This window comes from Hylobates moloch, unplaced genomic scaffold (genome assembly GCF_009828535.3).
Source record: "Hylobates moloch isolate HMO894 unplaced genomic scaffold, HMol_V3 SCAFFOLD_5, whole genome shotgun sequence".
NCBI lineage: Eukaryota > Metazoa > Chordata > Mammalia > Primates > Hylobatidae > Hylobates > Hylobates moloch.
This window is the reverse complement of record NW_026652280.1, coordinates 29,451,391-29,471,162: the sequence shown is the minus strand read 5'-3', so window position 1 is coordinate 29,471,162 and position 19,772 is coordinate 29,451,391. Positions and strand designations below refer to the sequence as shown.

Sequence of the window (19,772 nt, the reverse complement as noted above, 5' to 3'; positions counted from 1 at the left end):
CAGAGCAGCAAAGCATCAACACCAAGACACCTCCATCGAGAGGCAAAGGTAAGGCTCCTGCCGAGCCACCCACCCACCTGCCCATACCCAAACAGGGCTCCAAAGACAGCCGCATGGGGTGGCCCCTGTGCTCCCAGGCTTAGAACCCCCACGGCGCCTTAACCAGCTGAGCACCACCAGCCCTATCTGCCTTTGAGCATGCATTGTGCATGACACTTGAGACTGGTTATGCCCCATGAAAAACCTTTTTCTGTCTGCCCCAAGGCAACTCAGGCCCTTCTGGTACATACACAAGAAAACCCCACTATAGTAAGTCACTCCCTACTGGACTGAAGGTTTCTAAGCTGGTACACAGTAGCAGCTTAGTAACTGATAAATTATAATAAATAACAATGACTAATGACAGTAACATCCCTATTGTCAAAATGTTTGTGAAAATGAACCAATTTTCAGCAGTGTAACATCCAATATAGCAGCTTTCTATTATACTTTCAACACAGCAATTTTTTTTTTAAAAACAAATTGGGTCATTTATTTCAATAAGACATTTGTTAGCACAACACAGTCATTAAATCACAAACACGCAATCCTGTCACCCACATTAAACTTCAAAATCATTTCATGTAATGAAGGTTACATGGACGTTAAGTGACTGCTTATAAATAATGCACAATTAGAACACTTTCTCATCCCCAAGAATTAATCGTTTTTCCCTGAGACCTGTTTCAAGTGCGCCTCAATTCCCTGCCCGTCCCCACCACCTACGCTGCTGAGTGTGAGAAGGCATCTTCTGCAGCTTCCCATCCATTCTCAAAAAATATTTGCTCAGTACCTGTTGTCAGCATTGTTCCAAGTACTGGGCATAAAACAGTGAACAAAAAAGACAAAAAGGCTTCCCTGCCCTCGGGAAGCTTCGCAACCTAAAGCAATATCAAGGGGTGCTTTGACATAAAACCAAAAGCCTCGCCTTCCCTCCCAAGAGTCACTGATGCCTCCCTTGATGCTGTCGTGATCACTTTTGCCAATTGCACTGTAGTTAGGCAGATAACTACATTTCACATTTGTGTTAAGATGGGGGACAACTGAACATTAGAGAAAACACATTGCTGGACCATGGAACACTGCTCTGCTATGGTTTAATTATTAAAGTTAGGAAGCTGCTATCTCCTTTTCTTTATGCCTGAACATCAAGTGTGGCCTCGTAATTATCAGGCGCACATAGAAAATTGCAACTCATTTCTGTACATTAAAGAATGTTCCAAAAAGCATCAACTACACAAAGATAGGTACTGTGGGGGCCCTGAAGGGTTGAAGTTAGTGTGAGGGTCTTTTCTCATGGCAGATTCCATCTGTGACAGCCGCTTAGAGAAGCCCCCCCCCCACTTACCCACTCCCCTGTCTGGCTTTGATTGTTATGCTCACCAGGAGTGACTCAGGCTGCTGTTCTTATCACCCAGGCATCTCAAATGCTATTTTAAAGTACATGGAAGTTTAGCTTTTGTCCAAAGCCTAAAGAGCTGCTACACCAATTGAAAAAGAGAACACACAATTAACTCATTTTATCGATTTCCCAAGTTAAGTCCTTAGACTGAACAAATGGGATCAGATTTCAAGAGATTAAACTTCCATCTCACAGCCCCATTTAGGGCATTAAAAATCTATCTGCCACCTGAGCTTGGCTTCATAGTCCTTTGCCTCTTCTCTTAAATCATGTTAGATTATTTCCTTTGGCTTAATGTCGGCCCTGTAAGGTAATAAACAGTTGCAATGAGGAGATGGTATTATTTTACTGATGAGTAAACTGAGATGCCGGCCAGCAAAAGTGAAAAAGGAAAGAAAAAAATAAAAAAGGGTGGTAGAGGTAGAAGTTGGTTTCTTTAAACTGCCATGCTGTTATAATACTGAGTTTATGTTATGTAAATTTTGGAGAATGCACAGAAAGTCAAGTCATGGCTGGGCAAAGAAACAAAGGATGTGCATGTCTCAACCATGGCCCAGAGCTTCAGCTTAAACTAACTCTCAGCCTATTCAAAGCTGCACTGACTCCTCCAAGCTAACCAAGGCTCCTCTTGGGAAGGGTGCCCACACAATCCTCAAAGAACCCAGAGGTACAGCGCGGCTTCCCAGGATAGCTGCCTTCTAATCAAGGGGTAACTTAGGCCTTGGAGAGAATCACATTTATATAATAAAGTTACATAAACCGTTCCCAATTCAGACATTTGTCTGAGCTGGGCAAGCATGTTAAGTGTCAGCTGACCCAGTCAGAGCCTCGACACACACTGCTTCAGACGGAACTTGGCAAAGAACTAGAGGATCAGAAATAAGAGTTCATCCTTCTACTTGAGTGGCCAGCACCGCTGCATCTAGGAGCAGAACAGCAATAAAAATGGAAGGCCAGGAGGTGTGGGGAAGACCAGTAATGCTGGTGTTACCTCGACAGGTGGAGCAGGTGTGGTGGCTGCCCCCTTGTTAAAGCCCATGACAGGAGGCAGTGCTGCCCAAGACCTTGTTTATCTGTAGAATCCTCCTCAAGACCAAAGTCAGGTGAAGCCACATGGCAACTTGCCTCCTGCTTTCACACCCAGGAGGCTCCCAGTTGCTCCAAAGAACATTTTGAAAATCCAGACATAGCAGAGAACAGAGACGAAGCCGGAGGACAGCACCCTTCTGATTCCACAATCTGATGGTCCACTCAGTGCTGCACCTCAGTTTGCATCTGCCCACCACTTACACCTGTCCCCACAACTGTGCCTTCCTCCTCTCTGCTCCATCATACCTGTCCCAGTCATGCCAACAGCTCTCCCAGGGATCCTGATCCCCAAGGTGGGCAGCCACCTGCACACTCTGTTAGGATGCTCTCCAACAGCATCCCATGGGCATGTCTTAGCTCTTCAAACACACCACAAGGTCCTCTCCCCTACTCTTCACAATACTCAGACAGCAGTGAGCCCTTGGCTAATCTTCAGAAAGTGTCTATGGAATTCAATCTTACGGCTAGACTTCACTAGCCTTACATAACAGAAGTCAACAGTTATGCAACCCTCTCCCTTCCTGCAGAACTTGCATTCCTCACTTACCAAATTATGTACTGAGCACCTACCAGGGCCAGGTCTTGTGCCAGGCTCTAGAAAGTTGGTGGCCAGACAAAAATAAATAAAACACACAAACACACACACACACAGACACACACACACACACACACACACACACAAACTGTCCCTATCCTCAGAGCTGACAGTTTACTAGTGAAGCTGATCAAATCCCCTTATGGTGGGAGTCTAATGATTAGCATGACTTCAGAATCCTACAGAAGAGTCTAGAGCCACTTAATAACCAGCTCCAACATTTAAATCCCCATTACCGGATATCTGGGGCCTCATATGTTAGGGAATTCTTAAGGACTGTGTACAGGGAACAGTTTCTCTGGTCAAGATTCTGTGGGTATGTGGGAGTGGGGAGGGTAGTGGTAGGTAAAGTTCTGGGTTTTTTCATTGTTTAAAAAGGTAGCTGTTAATGGCTGCTTGCCTTCTACTTTTAAACGAACAGGTTTTGAATGTTTCCAGTTATCACTAATCATAGATGCATGAAGAAAGAAACTAACAATGCAACACCATGGGACCTTTACTCCCTAGCCTGTTACCTTTCCATCCCCCCATCTCTCCAGGGTGTAAGACACTAACCGAAATGGTTTTCCTAAAAGAAGGTTTAAAATTGATCACTAAACAAAATTAGGAAAAACTGAAAGTCTAAGACTCCTAAGAGCAATCATGTCATCCCTGTGATCCTAATAGACCAAAGTTTTCGGCCATGGGTACGGCTACTTATCTTTCACCATCATCCCCCAACGTGCAGCGATCCATGCCCACAACAGCCTTCTCTCTGCGGAACAGGCGGAGTACTTGAGGGGTGGAGCAGCCCGATCACTAGTCAACAGTCATCACTTGGCACTCTGCAGTCAGTCTGTACAAGAACTTCACTGTTACTAAATGAATACCTGGGAAGCAGGATGCTTGTTCCCCAAATCCAAAAGAGGAAAGCTCAGGCATGAGCTGAGAAGCAGTTCTGCCAATAAAGAAGATAGGCTTAACTTTGCCTACCCAAACTGGAATCATTCTCTGTAGCAAGAGACAGCTTCAGATTTAAATCCAAAAAAAGAAAAAAAAAACCTGCTGCATCTCTTGAGTTCTCCAATGTGCCAAGTTCTCAATTAACACAATGGGACACAGAAGGTGAATAAGGCCGTTCCTAACCTCAAGCGGCTTAACCCTTGCTCTGGTTTGAACAGCTGTTCTCAAAGTGTGATCCCTGGATCAGCCACATAGCTTCATAGGGGAACTTGTCAGAAATGCACATTCTCAGGCCCAACCCAGACCCACTAAATCAGCGGTCTAGGGTATTCAGGAATCTTTAATAAACCTTCTGGGCAATTCTGATACCCACTAAAGTCTGAGAACCACCGAGTTACAAAAACAACAACAACAAAAAAAACCACACACAACATCAACAATGAAGAATCAGCATCTGTGATGTCATTTAGCTATGAAGGTATTTCCTACATAAGCCTTGCATACCCAACCTTTTTGACAATGACACACTGTCACAGCACATAAGTACTATTAAGTACGTAGCAGCAATTGACATTCTGTTATGAGATAAACATTAACCCTATTTTCTTTGATAATAAGCAATCTCTGAATATTCATCTATATTTGGTAGCTCATTTCAAAAATGCCCTTTTTTGGTCAAGATACGATTATGTTCTTTGGTCCCAATTTGTGGTGATAAAAAAAAGCAACTTAGGTGAATATGAATATGACCAAGGCCCTATAAAAAAGGGCAGCAGTAAATTTCTACAAATAAGTCTAGAGAGGAAACTTCAAATTCTCATTTAAAAAAAAAAAAAAAACAGCATGCTCATAAATTCCAAACTCTATGGGTTTATTTCTTCAAGGCTCTTCCAGGAAGACCCAACATCCCACACCTTTGTAAAGCCTGTCTAAGGCCTGGAACAGCACTTCCAGCCCCATTAACAGACAAGGAACAGGCCTCCATGATCTTTAAGCACAGCAGAAGACATTAGTTACAGAATTTTCAAAGTTTAGATTATATCTTTCTATATACCATATCATCGCCCCCTTTCTCCCTGGGAGTCTGGCTTTCTTCCTCTCTAGAGGAAAAACTTGTAACTTACAAAATGGGAGAATTAGAATACCTACTTGTTCCTTAAATGCTCTAAAAGCCGAGGGAAAAAAAAAAAAGTGCATTAAGAAAACAGGGCCTTTATTCTCTATCCATAGGTACCAGCAATTCCCAGCAGAGCAGGAGAGAAAGAAAAGCTACAGGTAGACCCAAACAGCTTCCCAGCTTCGGCTCACAAATGGGAGTGATTTTGTTGCTAAAAACATCTCTCCTCTTTCAGACCCCTCAGGCCTAAGCCCATAGAGCAGGTCTCTGGCTTATATAATACCACCACCACATAGTATGCCATGCTTGCGTCCAGGGGCTCACGATCTGGCATCACACAGTAAGCACTTACTGTATGAAAGGAGCAAAGTCAGTGCTGGGCAGTCCCATCTCCTGCTGAAACTGTGCTCCTGCACTGCCGGATTTCACATGGAAGTGAAAGGATAATAAATTCAAGTGGATGACAGCCATACATTACCACCAGCCTGATGAAAATGGCCTTTTTATTAGTGCCTCAGCCTCCTTCACTCAATGCAATCAAGCAAATGTTTGCCAAATGATTGCAACTCAGTAGGATACAACTGCCCATCCACCCGCCCCCAACTAAACCCTGAGACCAGCTAGCATGACTGTCTCAGTTTGCCCAGAACTTCCCTGGCTCAGCAACGAAAGGCTGGCAAACTAGGATGGTTGGTCACCATAGGACCAGCAGACCTATGGCTGCTGCTGCAGAAAAACAAATCTCAGATAGGACCGCATGTGTCCAATCTGAAGCCCAGTGAGAGTTGCAGGAAGAGGTTGTCACAGCCTTTAGTAACTTAAAGTCAGTGTCTTTCTGGTGAAGAGTACTCAAGTAAGAGCTAGGAGCCTAGGTTAGTAGTTCATAGGCATGCCCAAATTTGACAGTCTCCTGAAGAGCTTACTACAGCACAGAATGCTGATCCCCAGGTCTGGTGTGGGACTCAATTTGCATTTCTTTTTTAATTATACTTTAAGTTTTAGGGTACATGTGCACAACATGCAGGTTTGTTACATATGCATACGTGTGCCATGTTGGCGTTTCTAACAAGCTCCCAGGTGCTACTGTTGTTGCTAGTCACAGACCACACTAAGAGTAGTACCAGCTTAGACCACGGTTCACCTATAACCAACTGAGAAAACTTGAGTCAACCATCAACCTTCCTGGGAAGGCATTTAACCTCTCTGGTCTTGTCTCTACCTATAAGATGTAAATGATCAAGAGCTCTTCAAATTCTGGACTTCTAGAATAGTGTTTCTCTAATTTTAGCATGTACAAGAATCACCCAGAAAGAGATACCTGGATTCTGTGGAAACAGATTCCTGGATTCCTTCCCACTTACTGATTCTGCAGATCTAAGGTGGGGCCCAGGAATCTGGATTATAACCAGCTCCGGATGGTGCTGCAGAGGGGCCCACATGGAGCTGCACTGTTCTATCCCAGATGAGGGGCTCCTCCAACAGCATTTATATTGATTTTAAACATGAAGCTGAGTAGCAATTACCCTACAGGTTTCACATCCTTCAGCTTCCTATTCTTTTAATCCTCAACAAATTCTGTTTTCTCTCCTCACTCATTACACCAACAGCTGCATTCCATCTCCCTCAACTTTTTGTCTGTGGATTCAGAGATTGCTGTCACTGCAAACAGAGTAATCTCGTGGGCTGTAGAAGTTTTCTGTTCAATGATCTATCCAGTTCGCATGACAGGATCAGAGAGAGACAACTGGAAAGGATAATTTCCTCATCCTGAAGATGAGAAAGAGGGAGATTCCGGAGCTTGCCCAAAGTCCCAGGGTCAGTGAGCAGCAGGAATTAGTTCATGATCTCCAGCTCAATTATTCACATGTCTCCTTCTCCTAAGGGAGGGATGTATTAAAGGGAAAATCCCACCAATATAAATCAGCCCGAGTTGTTCATCGGGCCACTTATCACTGAACTGCACTCCAGTTCTTTTTCAAGTACTTGTCCCAGAGCTTCAAAGAAAATTTTTAAAGAAAATAAGCTAGAGAAGGTCTTGCTGAAAAAGGAAAAAAAAATAGTTTGCTGTGATACCTTCTGAGAAGCACAAATATTTTAAATGAACTGGTGAACTAGACCCTTCCTCAACAGTGGGCTAGAACCAAGAGCAAGGGGCAGCCTTCTCATAGCTCCAAAGTTGAATATTGGGCTCCCTGGGAACATATTTAAAACAAGGTCTAGCTTCTAGCACATACGACACTAAAAAAGGCATTAAACAGAAACACCACTGTGTTCTCCACAGAAAGTTGTGTGTGCATTTGCAAAACTTAAGTATTTAAGCAATCCACTTCAGCATTTATGATATAGACAGAAGGAACAAAGACTTATCGAGCAGTGCCTTCAGTTTTAATGTCTTTTGGGGGCCAGAAGTATATAATTGGTCAGCTTCACAACCTTCAGATAGTGTTCTTCTCCTCCAGGAAGCACTGAGTGTAAATGTGGAAGACTCAAGTGAGGTCTGAAGGCAACGTTTGCTCAGGATTGGCTTCCCAGAGCCATAGGTTTCTAGCATCTGTCTTCTGAACCCCTTGCCTGACTCACTAAAGGTGAAACATGAAAGGAGATGCAGGCAGGAGGGTGACCCCTCAATTCTCAGGGCAGTGTTGGTGTGCATTGCTGGGACTCAGAGAACCCCATGTGAGGTCTCAACGGGCCATGTCCTAAGGAAGCACACCTACGAAGTGGAACTGTCAGAGCCACCAGGAGCATTTGTCTACCGTCCTCACCCCTCTTCCCCCAGGGTGGTATGCAGAATGCCCTGGACAGGAGCCAGCCAGCAATCCTGGGTCCAGCCTGGCCCTCCTCAGCTGCTCAACCTCAAGCAGGTCATAGCTGAGCCTCAGCTTCTTTGTATGTGATATGGAGACAATAATCCCTGCGTAGTCTGGGGGTGGAGAATACCTTGTGCCAGGGTAAAAGGCTACCTCTGGTTTTAGGGGAGTCTGCATTCCTAATGTACACCCCCAGGCTGGCCCACCTTCACAAGAGCAGCTGATGAGCACTGCTACTTCCTGGTCAGCTGGTAGATGGTGAAAGCTGACCTGCACGCCGCTTAAAAGGCTTCCAATGTTTCAGGAGCTTCTAAGGCCAAACTCCTCAGCTAGAGAATGAAGGACTCTTCCGTCCACCTCCAGCCCAGGAGTCAGCAAGACCAGCAACTTACGGCCAGTGCAGATGCACCTGCTCTCCTCTGGGCATTTTCAAACCCCACTCTCATATCTGAGATGCTTTCCCTTCTCCTCTGCTTCTCAGTCCTCGAGGCCCAGTGTGAGTTCCTCCTCTGTGAATCGTTTCTGTCCTGAGAAGTCTCTTTCCTTCCCTCTGTGAAACTTTCCGTGAACTCCTGCAGTGGCACCATCAGCCCCCAGCGTGCCCACGTGGTCTTCATTCCAAAGCTTGCATATCTGTCCCTTCTAGATTATAAGCGCCTCAAGGCCTCACTTATTTCTTCACTCCAGTGTCCAAAGTGGTCTAATAAACATTGTTAGAATACATACACTGGTAGCTTTATATAGTGAGACAATTATAGTATCAATGACCTTCTTAAGTAAAATTCCAAGTCTTGTGTATGTTGCTCTAAACAAACTTAGCATGTGAAAATTGGATTTACCTAAAAGATTTATCAAAGGGCTCTGTGTAGCAGGATTCACCAGAGGACTCCTTTAAATATCAAGTGCCCCTGCATTAAAACAGGATTCAGTTTGATATTGATTTTTTCAGGAACTCTCACTCAATTTACTGAGAATTAACTATCACCAATAGAAGGCATTCTTCAGAACTCACTATGATCAGGGCCTGCCCTGTGTGCCTCCTCACCTCATCATTCAATGTAAATACAAAGCACCCAGTTAAATGAGTCACAGGGACAAGAAAAAGGTCCCATAGCCCCACAAACCCAAACAGGCACTGTCTTCACTAATGCCCAACCACTGCAGCTGCCACAGCCTCTAGCCCAGGGATACCTCCAGCAATGTAGGTCCTGACTCATGGATCTACTAGCAGACAACCAGACTGCCAGGACCCCATGCAACTACCAATAACAGCCCTTTCTCACTGCAATCTGTAAAGTCTTTGCTTTTGACTAAAATATTTGAAATGGACATCACCCTTAGTTTCCTTTTTCCTACTTCCAAGATTCACACTGGCTATGGAAAGTTTATGAGGCTTGCAGTCAAATAGGCAGCCTGAACCAACCCCCAAAGCTGCTTCTTTGCAGCCATGCAACCTCAAGTGCATAATTTAGTCTGTTTCCTCGTGGAAAAAGCAGGGTGCTGTGAGAACTAAACATAAAGTACAGAAAGCACCAGAACACTGGACACAGATGAGGCATTTGCTCAATGACAATTTTTGCCACCAAAACACCCTTGTCCCGATCACACAAATTCATTTTAAAAGCCACTAAGTGGTAGGATATCTGCCCTAAGTAGAAATGTGGTTCTTCTTTGATGGTGCTTAATTTAAAAACAGAACCCTGGCCAGGTGTGGTGGCTCATGCCTGTAATCCCAGCACTTTCAGAGGCTGAGGCAGACAGATCATTTGAGGTCAGGAGTTTGAGATCAGCCTGGCCAACATGGTGAAACCCTGTCTCTACCAAAAAAAAAAAATTAGCCGGGTGTGGTGGCAGGTGCCTATAATCCCAGCTACTTGGGAGACTGAGGCAGTAGAATTGCTTAAACCCGGGAAGCAGTTTGTGCCACTGCACTCCAGCCTGGGGGAGAGGGAGAGAGGAAGAGACGGGGAGGGAGAGAGGAAGAGACGGGGAGAGAGAGAGAAAGAGAGGGAGGGAGGGAAGAGGGGGAAGAGAGAGAGAGAGAGAGAGAGACTGACTCCATCTCAAAAATAATAAAAATTAAAAAGTAGACCCTGAAATGCAAATCAAAACCATAATGAGACACCATTTTACATCCACTAGGGTGGCCTCAATAAAAAATAAAATAGAAAATAAGGTGTCAACAAAGATGTAGAGAAACTGGAACTCTCAGACATTGACTGCTGATGTGAATGTAAAATGCTGCAGCTGCTGTGGAAAACAGCTTGATGTCACCTGAGAAAGCTGAACACAGAATTACCATGTGATCTAGCAATTCCACTGCATGCTATATACCCAAAATAACTGAAAATAGGTACTGAAATACTTTTCTATGAAAGTTAATGGCAGCATTATTCACAACAGCTAAAAGGTGGAAACAACCCAAGTGTCTATCGGCTGCACAATGGAGAAAATGTGGTACATCCATACAACGGACTATGTTCTCATACACCCTACTATGCAGGTGAACCTCAAAAATATGCTAAGTCAAAGAAGTCAGACACAAAAAGTCACATATTATATGACTCCATTTAATATGAAATATCCAGAATACACAAATCCGTAGACAGAAAGCAGATTAGTGGCTACCAGAGGCCAACAGGAGGGAGAAACGGGTACAGGTCTCCTTTGTGGGTTATGAAAATATTTTGGAATAGAGAGGGAGTGTTTGCACAACATTGTGGATGAACTGAATACTACTGAATTGTACACTTTAAATGGGTAATTGTATATTATGTGAATTTCACTCCAATTTTTAAAAATTGGCCAGGTGAGGTGGCTCACACCTGTAACCCAAGTGATGGAGGACAAGGTGGGAAGATTGCTTGAAATCAGGAATTTGAGACCAGCCTGGGCAACACAGCAAAAACCTATCTCTGCAAAAAATAAAAATAAAAATAAAAAAAACTAGCCAGGCATGGTGGTGCACCCTACAGTCCCAGCTCCTTGGGAGGTCGAGGCTGCAGTAAGCCACGATCATACCACTGCACTCTAGGCCTGGGTGACAGGGCAAGACCCTGTCTCAAAAAAAGTTAAGGCTCTATAAGATGATAAAAGGTTTTGTACTTTTAAAAAAATATATATAGATGTGTCACTCTTTTGCAGTCATTCCTCAAATACCTACTGGAAGCCTGCTACACGTAAAACACCAGACTCAATGCTGGTACTTACCCTCATACATCTTACAGCCTAGTGGATCATTTGTAGCATCAAATACTTTATGTATGTATACGATACACACACAGATACATGCCATCCACAGAAGGCATCCTTTTCTCCCAATCAAAGCTCAGTGAGTCTTTTGAGTGATTGCAGATATGCCCATAATTATGTCTCTATAAATAAGACCATTGCCACCATGGGCACATTATTTGTGCTTTTGCGCTTAGTAAATCTGATTAAATTCCCATCTAAAAATTCAACAAAGTCAGACTACACCCTATGATTAACACACAATGTCCTTATAACCTATATGCAAATACCAGATACATCCTCCGATAACATGGCCTCACTTAAATTGGGTCTTGACAGTGCAGAGAGGTTCTGGCAACTGAACATTTTATTCTCGAAGCTTTATAGACTTCGTTATAAAACTGTGAGATTCTTTCAGAGTTTTCCAATACACAGTGCAAAAACATTTTCTTCAACATGTGGCTTCTTTGGTTGAATAGACAATCATTCCCAAAGGGGGGTTGGTGTACCTTTTCCCATGCACATGATCCCATCACTCTCCTGCAAGTCATGGGGTAGCAGCATTCCTATTATGGGAGTCATCACTCTGCTCTTCTATTAAATGGATTAGGGAAAGTGTGATTGTCTACTTCAAGTTGTTTTCAAGTGAATGTTAAAGAGAAAAGAAAACAACAACAACAAAAAACTTTTGAAGAATAACACCCTGTAACTAGAAAATGCTTTGGAACCAGAAGGAAAGACATGTATAGCCTGCATAGAATCCCTGCGCAAATACCTCATCTGGAATATGCATAAACCTGCTGTGAGCAAAGTGAAATCTTTACCCTCTGGTGCCCTTCCTATCATTAACTCCACATCACTGCTTGCAATTGACACATCTCTCCCCCTCCCCACCCCGCTTGATCATTTTGAATAGTATATGCTATTTTTAAGCGTCAATTTATTTCAGGAATGTGTACAGTCTTTCTTAATAAACTGCAGATAACTACATAGAATTGGGAAGCCCCACTTTAATTTCCCCAGACTGGGAGAGGACAGAGGCTGCAAGGATCAATAAAGAGACCACAGTACTGGAAACCAGACTCAAATCAAGGACTGGATATAAGCAGCTGGAGCAGAAGTCTTCAGAAACCAAGCCCACCCCGACTCCTAGCCCTACTTTTGGGGGGCCTGCCACAGATGGTACCCCTGCTGACTGCGGGGCCTGGCACAAGCACCAGGGTCTCCAAGCCATTTGAATGGTATTGAACAGAGCGCAAAACTACCTTTACAGCTTCTCTTTCTCAAGGGCACTATGCTGCACACCTTTCTAAATATCAAACTGAACAATGAATGTTAAGAGATGCATCAATGGATGAAGCTGGAAACCATCATTCTGAGTAAACTATCGCAAGGAAAGAAAACCAAACACCACATGTTCTCACTCATGGTGGGAATTAAACAATGAGAACACTTGGACACAGGGTGGGGAACATCACACACTGGACCCTGTTGTGGGGTGGGGGGAGGGGGTAGGGATAGCATTAGGAGATATACCTAACGTAAATGACGAGTTAATGGGTGCAGCACACCAACATGGCACATTTTATACATATGTAACAAACCTGTACGTTGTGCACACGTACCCTAGAACTTAAAGTATAATAGTAATAATAATAAAAAGAAAGAAAAGTCTTATTTAGCAAACACTCATATATAGTGCTTGCTACGTGTCAGGAACAGTTCAAATACTAGGTTATTGAATCTTCAAAGTGACCCTATGATGATTCAGCAATTCTACTTCTAGGAATGTAACTGAGAGAATCAACAGCAGGAATTCAAACAGCTGTATACCAAGTTCACAGACACATTCATCACAACAGACAAAAGGTAAACACAACCCAAATATTCACAGATCAGTGGATCAACAAGCAGGCTATCCATACAATTCATTATTATTAGCCTTAAAAGAGAAGGAAATTCTAACATGTACTATCACATGGATGAACCTTGAGGACACTATGCTAAGAGAAATAAGCCAGAAAAGGACAAGACTGTATGATTCCACTTACACGAGGGACCTAGAAGAGGCAAATCCATAGAGACAGAAAGTAGACTGGTGGGCACCAGGGGCTGCGAGGAGGGAGTTACTGTTTAAAGGGTGCAGAGATTCTGTTTAGCATAATGAAAAAGTTCTTAGATGGATGGTGGTGGTGATTGCACACAATGTGAACGTACTTAATGCCACTAAACTGTATACTGAAAAATGGTGAAAATACAGTTAAAATGGTAAATTGTTATGTGTATTTTACCACAATTAAAAAATGTTTAAAAGTTAAAAAACAGTAAATTTTACTTATATTTTACCATAATAAAAACAGACAACTCTGAAACAGGGAAACAGGTCCTTTACTATAATGCTTATTTTCCAGATGTGGGCACCCCTGGCCAGCCCAAACACCACACTGGACACTAGAGACACAATAGTGAACAAAACAGCCTCCAGCCCTGCCCTGAGAGAACCTGCATTCCACTGGGGAGACACATCAACCATCTTTTAATTCAATTAAGGCAGAGACCACAAAGTGAAGAATGGAGCTAAGAGGGCAAATCACAGGGGACCACAAAGGGGGGCTGTCAGGGCAAAGTTGCCAGGAAGCTACAGAATTCCGAGTTATCTGAAATGTCTACAGCAAACCCCATGTCACTCTGGTGAGCAAAGGCCTTGACAAGTCAAGAGCTTGCACACATTCCTGCTCTCAATTCATACGTGGTCCAAGCTCTGGCAAACTCCCTAGTGAACAGCAGTCATGCGTGAATCATCTCCAGGACCTGATCAAATGGGTCTCAGAACAGCAGCTCAGCTCTCCAAGCCTCCAATGCATTTTCACACCATCTTCTAGCACACTGTGGTAGTGAAGAGCATGCACGGTGAAGCCAGACTTCCTGGGCTTGAATGCCAGCCCTGCTGCTCTCTGGCTCTGTAACCTTGGGCAAGTTACTAGATCTCTGAATCTCAGCGTCTCATTGTAAAATAGGGTTATTAAATGAGTTGACATACAGGAAGATTTTACAATTCATTGGTTAGCATCACAGAAAAAAAAACAAGTTTTTAAAAAGTATTTTTTAGAACAATCCTTGCCACATAGAGAGTTAGCTGTTATTCTCATAATCATTATTACCTTATTCCATCCTCACAAGACCCAAGAGGCAGGTGGGGCAAGATCAAACTGCCCCCATTTAACATAGGCAACTGAGGCAAAGGAAGAGCAAGTTGCTTGAGTTTACATTGCTAGTTACAACCTCCTACTCTTCCCACCACACTGTGGCACTTACAATAATTCAAAAGCATTTGATGAAAATTTCCAGCATCTCAACCACATTTGGGCACCTATTATACACCATATACTGGCCATCATTTCTTCTGGTGCCTGTAGGAACCAAGAACCCAGGTTCTCCAAACCCATCACCTTGGTCTGTAATCCCAGCAGCCAAGTTTTGAACCCTTTGCTTTATCCACTGGAAAACTGGGCTAAGAGAACAAGCTTTTACTGAGCAACTGCAACAGATGCAGTGCTCTACATTACAGGGAAGACAAGAGTGGTCAAACTCATGGTATCTGCCACCCTTCACACCTGATAGAGGAGGTAAGGAGTCCAGAACTGAAAAAGAACAATGGAGGGGCAGGTACCACTAATTGCTGAGCCCTGGTGGAGCCCATAAAAGGTAGAGGAATCCAGCTAAGCCAGTCAAGTGTAAGTTGATGTAATCAGGGAAAACCTCATGGAAGAGGTGGGATCTAGGTGGGGCTTTAAAGATTGCTTACTGGGATGACCAATTTTATGTGTCAACTTACGTGGCCACTGGGTGCCCACACATTTGGCCAAGCACTATTCTGGGTGTGTCCATGAAGCTGTTTCTAGATGAGGTTAACATCTGAGTCAGTCGACTGAGTAAAGCAGGTTGCCCTCCCCACTTTGGGTGGGCCTCATGCAATCAGTTGAAAACCCAATTAGAACAAAAAGTCTGGGTAAGAGGGAACTCTGCCTGTTTGAGCTGGGACACTGCTATTTTTCCCACCTTCAGACTCAAACTGAGACATGAGCTCTTTCCAGGTCTCAAGCCTGCTGGCTTTTGGAACTTACACCACTAACTCTGCTGGTTCTCAGGCCTTTGGACTCAGCCTAGAACTACACCGTCAGCTCTCCTGGGTTTCCAGCTTGCTGAATGCAGATCTTAGGACCTGTTGGCCTCTGTAATTGTGTGAGCAATTCCATAATATATAAATATGTGTATTTCCTATTAGTTATCTTTCTCTAGAGAATCCTAATACACTACTATTGGTTTGGCAGAGAGTAAAAGGGGAGGAAAGCTTCCAGAAGTCTAAGAAATTGAATGAAAAGAGAAGATGTGAAAAAATGAAAGAATAGGAAGGCCATGAGAAAATGGCTTTGAAGGGGGAGAGAGAGCAAACAGGAATGAGGACTGTGAGGTGCAACAGCTGATCTGAGAACAGCTGATGGATTCTGAACATGGCCCTCCACATAGGTAGATGGGGTGCCTGTGATCTTGAGAATCACACAAAAGCAGAGTTTAGGAGAAGTGATCCCACATGGATAAGCATAGAAAAGACTGGAGCCCAGGAGGTCAGCAGCATACACCTGTCCAGGTAGGAGGAGACATGTGGGGTGGGATGGCAGTGCCTAGCTCAGTGACAGGAAGTCTCTCATGCCTTAAGAACAGAAGACTCTCACACTCCCTTGGATTTATCAACAGCTCGGAGAGCAGTTCTGCACCCTGCCCAGGTACAAAGGCCGAAGAGCCCAGGGAGAAGGCCATGTGCCAGCACCTAAGAATCCAAGATCCTTTACACATCCCTAGTCTGTCACTCAAGCCCTCTGGGCCTCAGTTTCCCTCCCTGTGACATGAGTACCAGAAGGAATGTGAGGATAAAATGTGAAAAAACATTACAGGAGGAAGTGGCCCAGTGAGAAGGGGGAAACCACCTTCCACTGGAAACTGCTTTGGTGTGAAGCCTCAGAATACCCAATCAGCGGCTGCCGGCTGGAAAAGCAGGCTTTTTATTGACAAATCCACAGAGGATCACCTTCACAAAACACACCCAGGGCCTAATTAAAATCACAGAAGAACCACCTGCCAAATCTCACGGTAAGTCACTGCTTAATGCAGGGCTGTCAGAGCCGGCTCAGGAGGACAAGGTGGCAGGGAACGCTCAGTGATGTGAAAGGAGCCCAGGCCAGGCCCCACGGTGGTGGGAGCATGGTCTGATGGATGGAGAGGGATGGAGGGCTGGGCCCAAGCAGGACTATGGAGAGGGCAGGGACTTCCCAGTACAGCAATTCCTGGAGCTGGAGCTAGAGCTTATCTCACATTTACAATCCCATAGACTCCGGCAAATGCTGCCCACACAGCACACTTACCACAAACCCAGGGCATCCCTTTCTCCTCAACGGAACTTCAACGGACAAGCTTCTGCCCTATATTAATTGTCATGCCACCAATGTAACTAAAACACCATATATATTCCATGAAAGGAAACAGGAAATGAACTCCGATAAGGCAGAAAACTCAAATAACTGGAGCTCTTGTCTGGCATTCTGATTTAAGGAATGCAGGCAAACGATCCACGAGCTAATATCAGAGATGTGATCATAACAGCTGTACTTACAGACACCTCACCATATGCCAGCCCATCTCCTAGAGCCTTTCTGTAGTAACTTCTTTAATTCCCACAGCCCTATGAGACATCATCTCCATTTTGCAGATAAGGAAACTAAATGTGCAGAAGTGGAATAACTTGCCCGAGGTCCCTAGTGAGTAGCAGAGCTGGAATCTGAGTCCAGGCAAGAATCTAGATTCCAAAACCTGAGCCCTTTTCAAGAGTGCCAAAGTTCAAAAATCCTCTACACCTTGCATCTCTAAACCAAATCATGGGACTAGTACAGGAGCTTCTACCAACAAGAAAAGTCAGAAGAGGGACTTTGTTTTGTCTCCTGATTTTTCTCAATTTTCTAAAATGAACAGGAAGTACTTCTTTAGACATAAAAATGAAAACTAAACCAATTTTTTTTCCCAATGACCAGCCCCCCACCCCCTGCAGTCTTCCTTCAAACCCTTCCCAGGAGCAGTACAGCTCAGAGCTCTCTACCCTACCTGAGCACTCAGCACGTTCAGCACAGCCTGCACTGAATTAGCTGCTCAAAAACAGAAACACTGATGCAACCACAGCAAGGCTGAGTGCCAGGCAGGCCACCAGGAGACTGGGCTGGAATCAGCTGTCAGCTACCTAGTGATCCGATTAAGAAATGTTGGTTAATACTGGGAGTACAATTAAAAATACATCAGCCATTTTTTTTAAGTCTCTTGTGATTTTTTCAAGAACTTCCTTGAAATAAAAAGCTTTGCTCATTAACGATTAGCCAGCAGAAGGCACCAGGACTTATAATTAAGTTTTCCTGGATAAGGAAAAACTCCCAGTTGCCCTGTAGAACTTGACAAATGGCAATCAGATGGCTTATGCCTGAGCACTTCCTTAGGGCTTCCAGAAGGAAACCTGCACAACCTTGGTAGCTTCTGGAGGTTACCCTGAGATGTACACACATGCGGTTCATTTCTGTGGCTCTAGGAAGGTCTTCCTGGGCATTGGCAAAGGCTCCTTTAAAAGGAGACAAGAAGAATGAGAACGAGCAGTATCCACCCTACCTGAACTGGTGGGTACTGATGCAGAAATCAGGAAATTAAAAGCACCCTCCATGGATTTATTGTTTAATCATGAACACCAGGCCTGAATTCTAAGAACACCGGTGAAATACAAGCCAGTTAGAACAGTTCAGATGAACCAACAAAATCATCTACACAGGATGCCACCAACTCTTCCCTGGCCATTTTTCATCTGCTCAAATTTGCAAAAGACTCGTTTTACAAACTGACTGTGATGTGCACTGCTAACAGGAAATGGGTAAGGAATCCTGAATCAGCTCATCTCTCAGGAAAAGGTAGTTTCCCTTTTGGCTTTATCACCCTAACCAAGCTCCTCTCCTTCCAGGGGACTTTAGGAGTCATTTATCCCAAGCTGGGTAGTTACATGGCAGAAAAAACTCTAGCCCCATGCCTATGATGTTCCAGCTATGGAATGTACAGCAAGCCTCTTCCTCCAATCTTCAATTCTTACAACTTATGGACAGGAATCAAGTTCTGCTTAGGTCACAGGGCTTTCTGTGAGAATCAAATGAGATGACATCTAGCACGGCACTTTAAAAGCATTAAAGCCCTATACTAGCTAATATTAGTCATTAATTGCATGGAATCATAGAATAGAATGCATAGAAACTTAGTCCTGAAAGGGAGTCCTAATTTGAAAACTATTTGATAAAACTCACACTGCAGGCTCTAACCCACCAACTCACTGGCCTTTTGTTGCTAGACTTTGGCTACCAGGAAGAAACATCCCACTCCATCCAAGCACATTTGTACCATGACTCTTTGAGCACACCAACAGGACTATGAAACAGGCAGCCAAATCCCTATCAAAAATGGCCTCACCAAATCACATCCAAAGTTAGAGTCCAAGGAAAAATAATAGGTGCTGAGCCCACTCCCTCACTCCTGCCACTTCCTATAGACACCCCCAATCAAGCCACCTTTCTGACATTGGCCCCAAGCATTTCAATATTGGCATGGCACTTGGCCCAGTGCTTTGTACTCCCTGGAGCTAAATTATCATCGTAAGCGTTATTCTTTGATAGCAAGGTAGGCTGAATGGTGATTAAAAGCATTCGTAGCTCAAAAATCTATGGGGGCAAGAGGCAGTTTGAAAGCATTTAGCTGGATACAGTACTGAGATCAGTGAAAAAGCTCATTTGTCACCATGACAAGAGGTGATAATGTGACATTTCACAAGTTTCAAAACAGCAGGGGAAACCACCTCCCCTCTATTATTTGTAGCAATGCTGGACTCCCAAACACACACTCTGCATGAACTATGAATCACTCTAATTATTCAGCAGGCTGAATACCAAACCAATCACCATCCACAATCAGATCTGGGCCTGAACTTTTTGTGAAGAAATAACATTTCTTATTTCTGTACCTGCAGTTTTCCCCCATTGGCACTATTTTTTCCCAAACAATAATTTGCAGAATTCTTTATTGAAAGGGGCTCCTGCTTCCACAGTGGGCATTAGCAAAATATACCACATTTCCTGTTTTCTTCCCTCTTCCCAAGTGTGCCAATACTTCCTCCTCACTTTAAGAACAAAATCAAGAACAAAACACAAGCATTATCCCCCAAACCCTCACTTGCTTTCCACTTTGAAACAGTGGCCACGGCAGTCCTTTTAGGATCCTCTGGAAATTTAAGAACATTCGAGCATGGTTGGAGGAGCAAAGCATAATGGTTATAGGTCAGGCGCTCAAATCTTGGTGCAGCTACTTCTTAGCTGTGTGACCTTATCCAAGTTACTAAACCTCTCTGGGTTTCAGTTTAATTATGTAAAATTGAGGTAGTAGAGACTTGTGTCCTTCCGTCGCTGTAAAGATTGAATATGA

The 19,772-nt window shown here is 43.9% G+C and overlaps 1 protein-coding gene across 3 annotated transcripts in view; it reads right to left on the bottom strand.

Moving 5' to 3' along the window:
- The window catches only part of MYO5B (myosin VB), a 374,136-nt gene that overhangs the window by 294,144 nt on the left and 60,220 nt on the right, over positions 1-19,772 (bottom strand). For 2 of the 3 annotated variants that reach the window (XM_058438378.1, XM_058438376.1), the window contains exon 1: positions 19,524-19,717. The exons of the other annotated variant lie outside the window; for it this stretch is intronic. In XM_058438378.1, coding sequence (XP_058294361.1) covers positions 19,524-19,616 — 93 coding nt within the window. In that variant the 5' untranslated portion in view covers positions 19,617-19,717. Of the gene's footprint in view, positions 1-19,523; positions 19,718-19,772 lie in introns of those variants that run through there. 3 annotated transcript variants of the gene reach the window in all.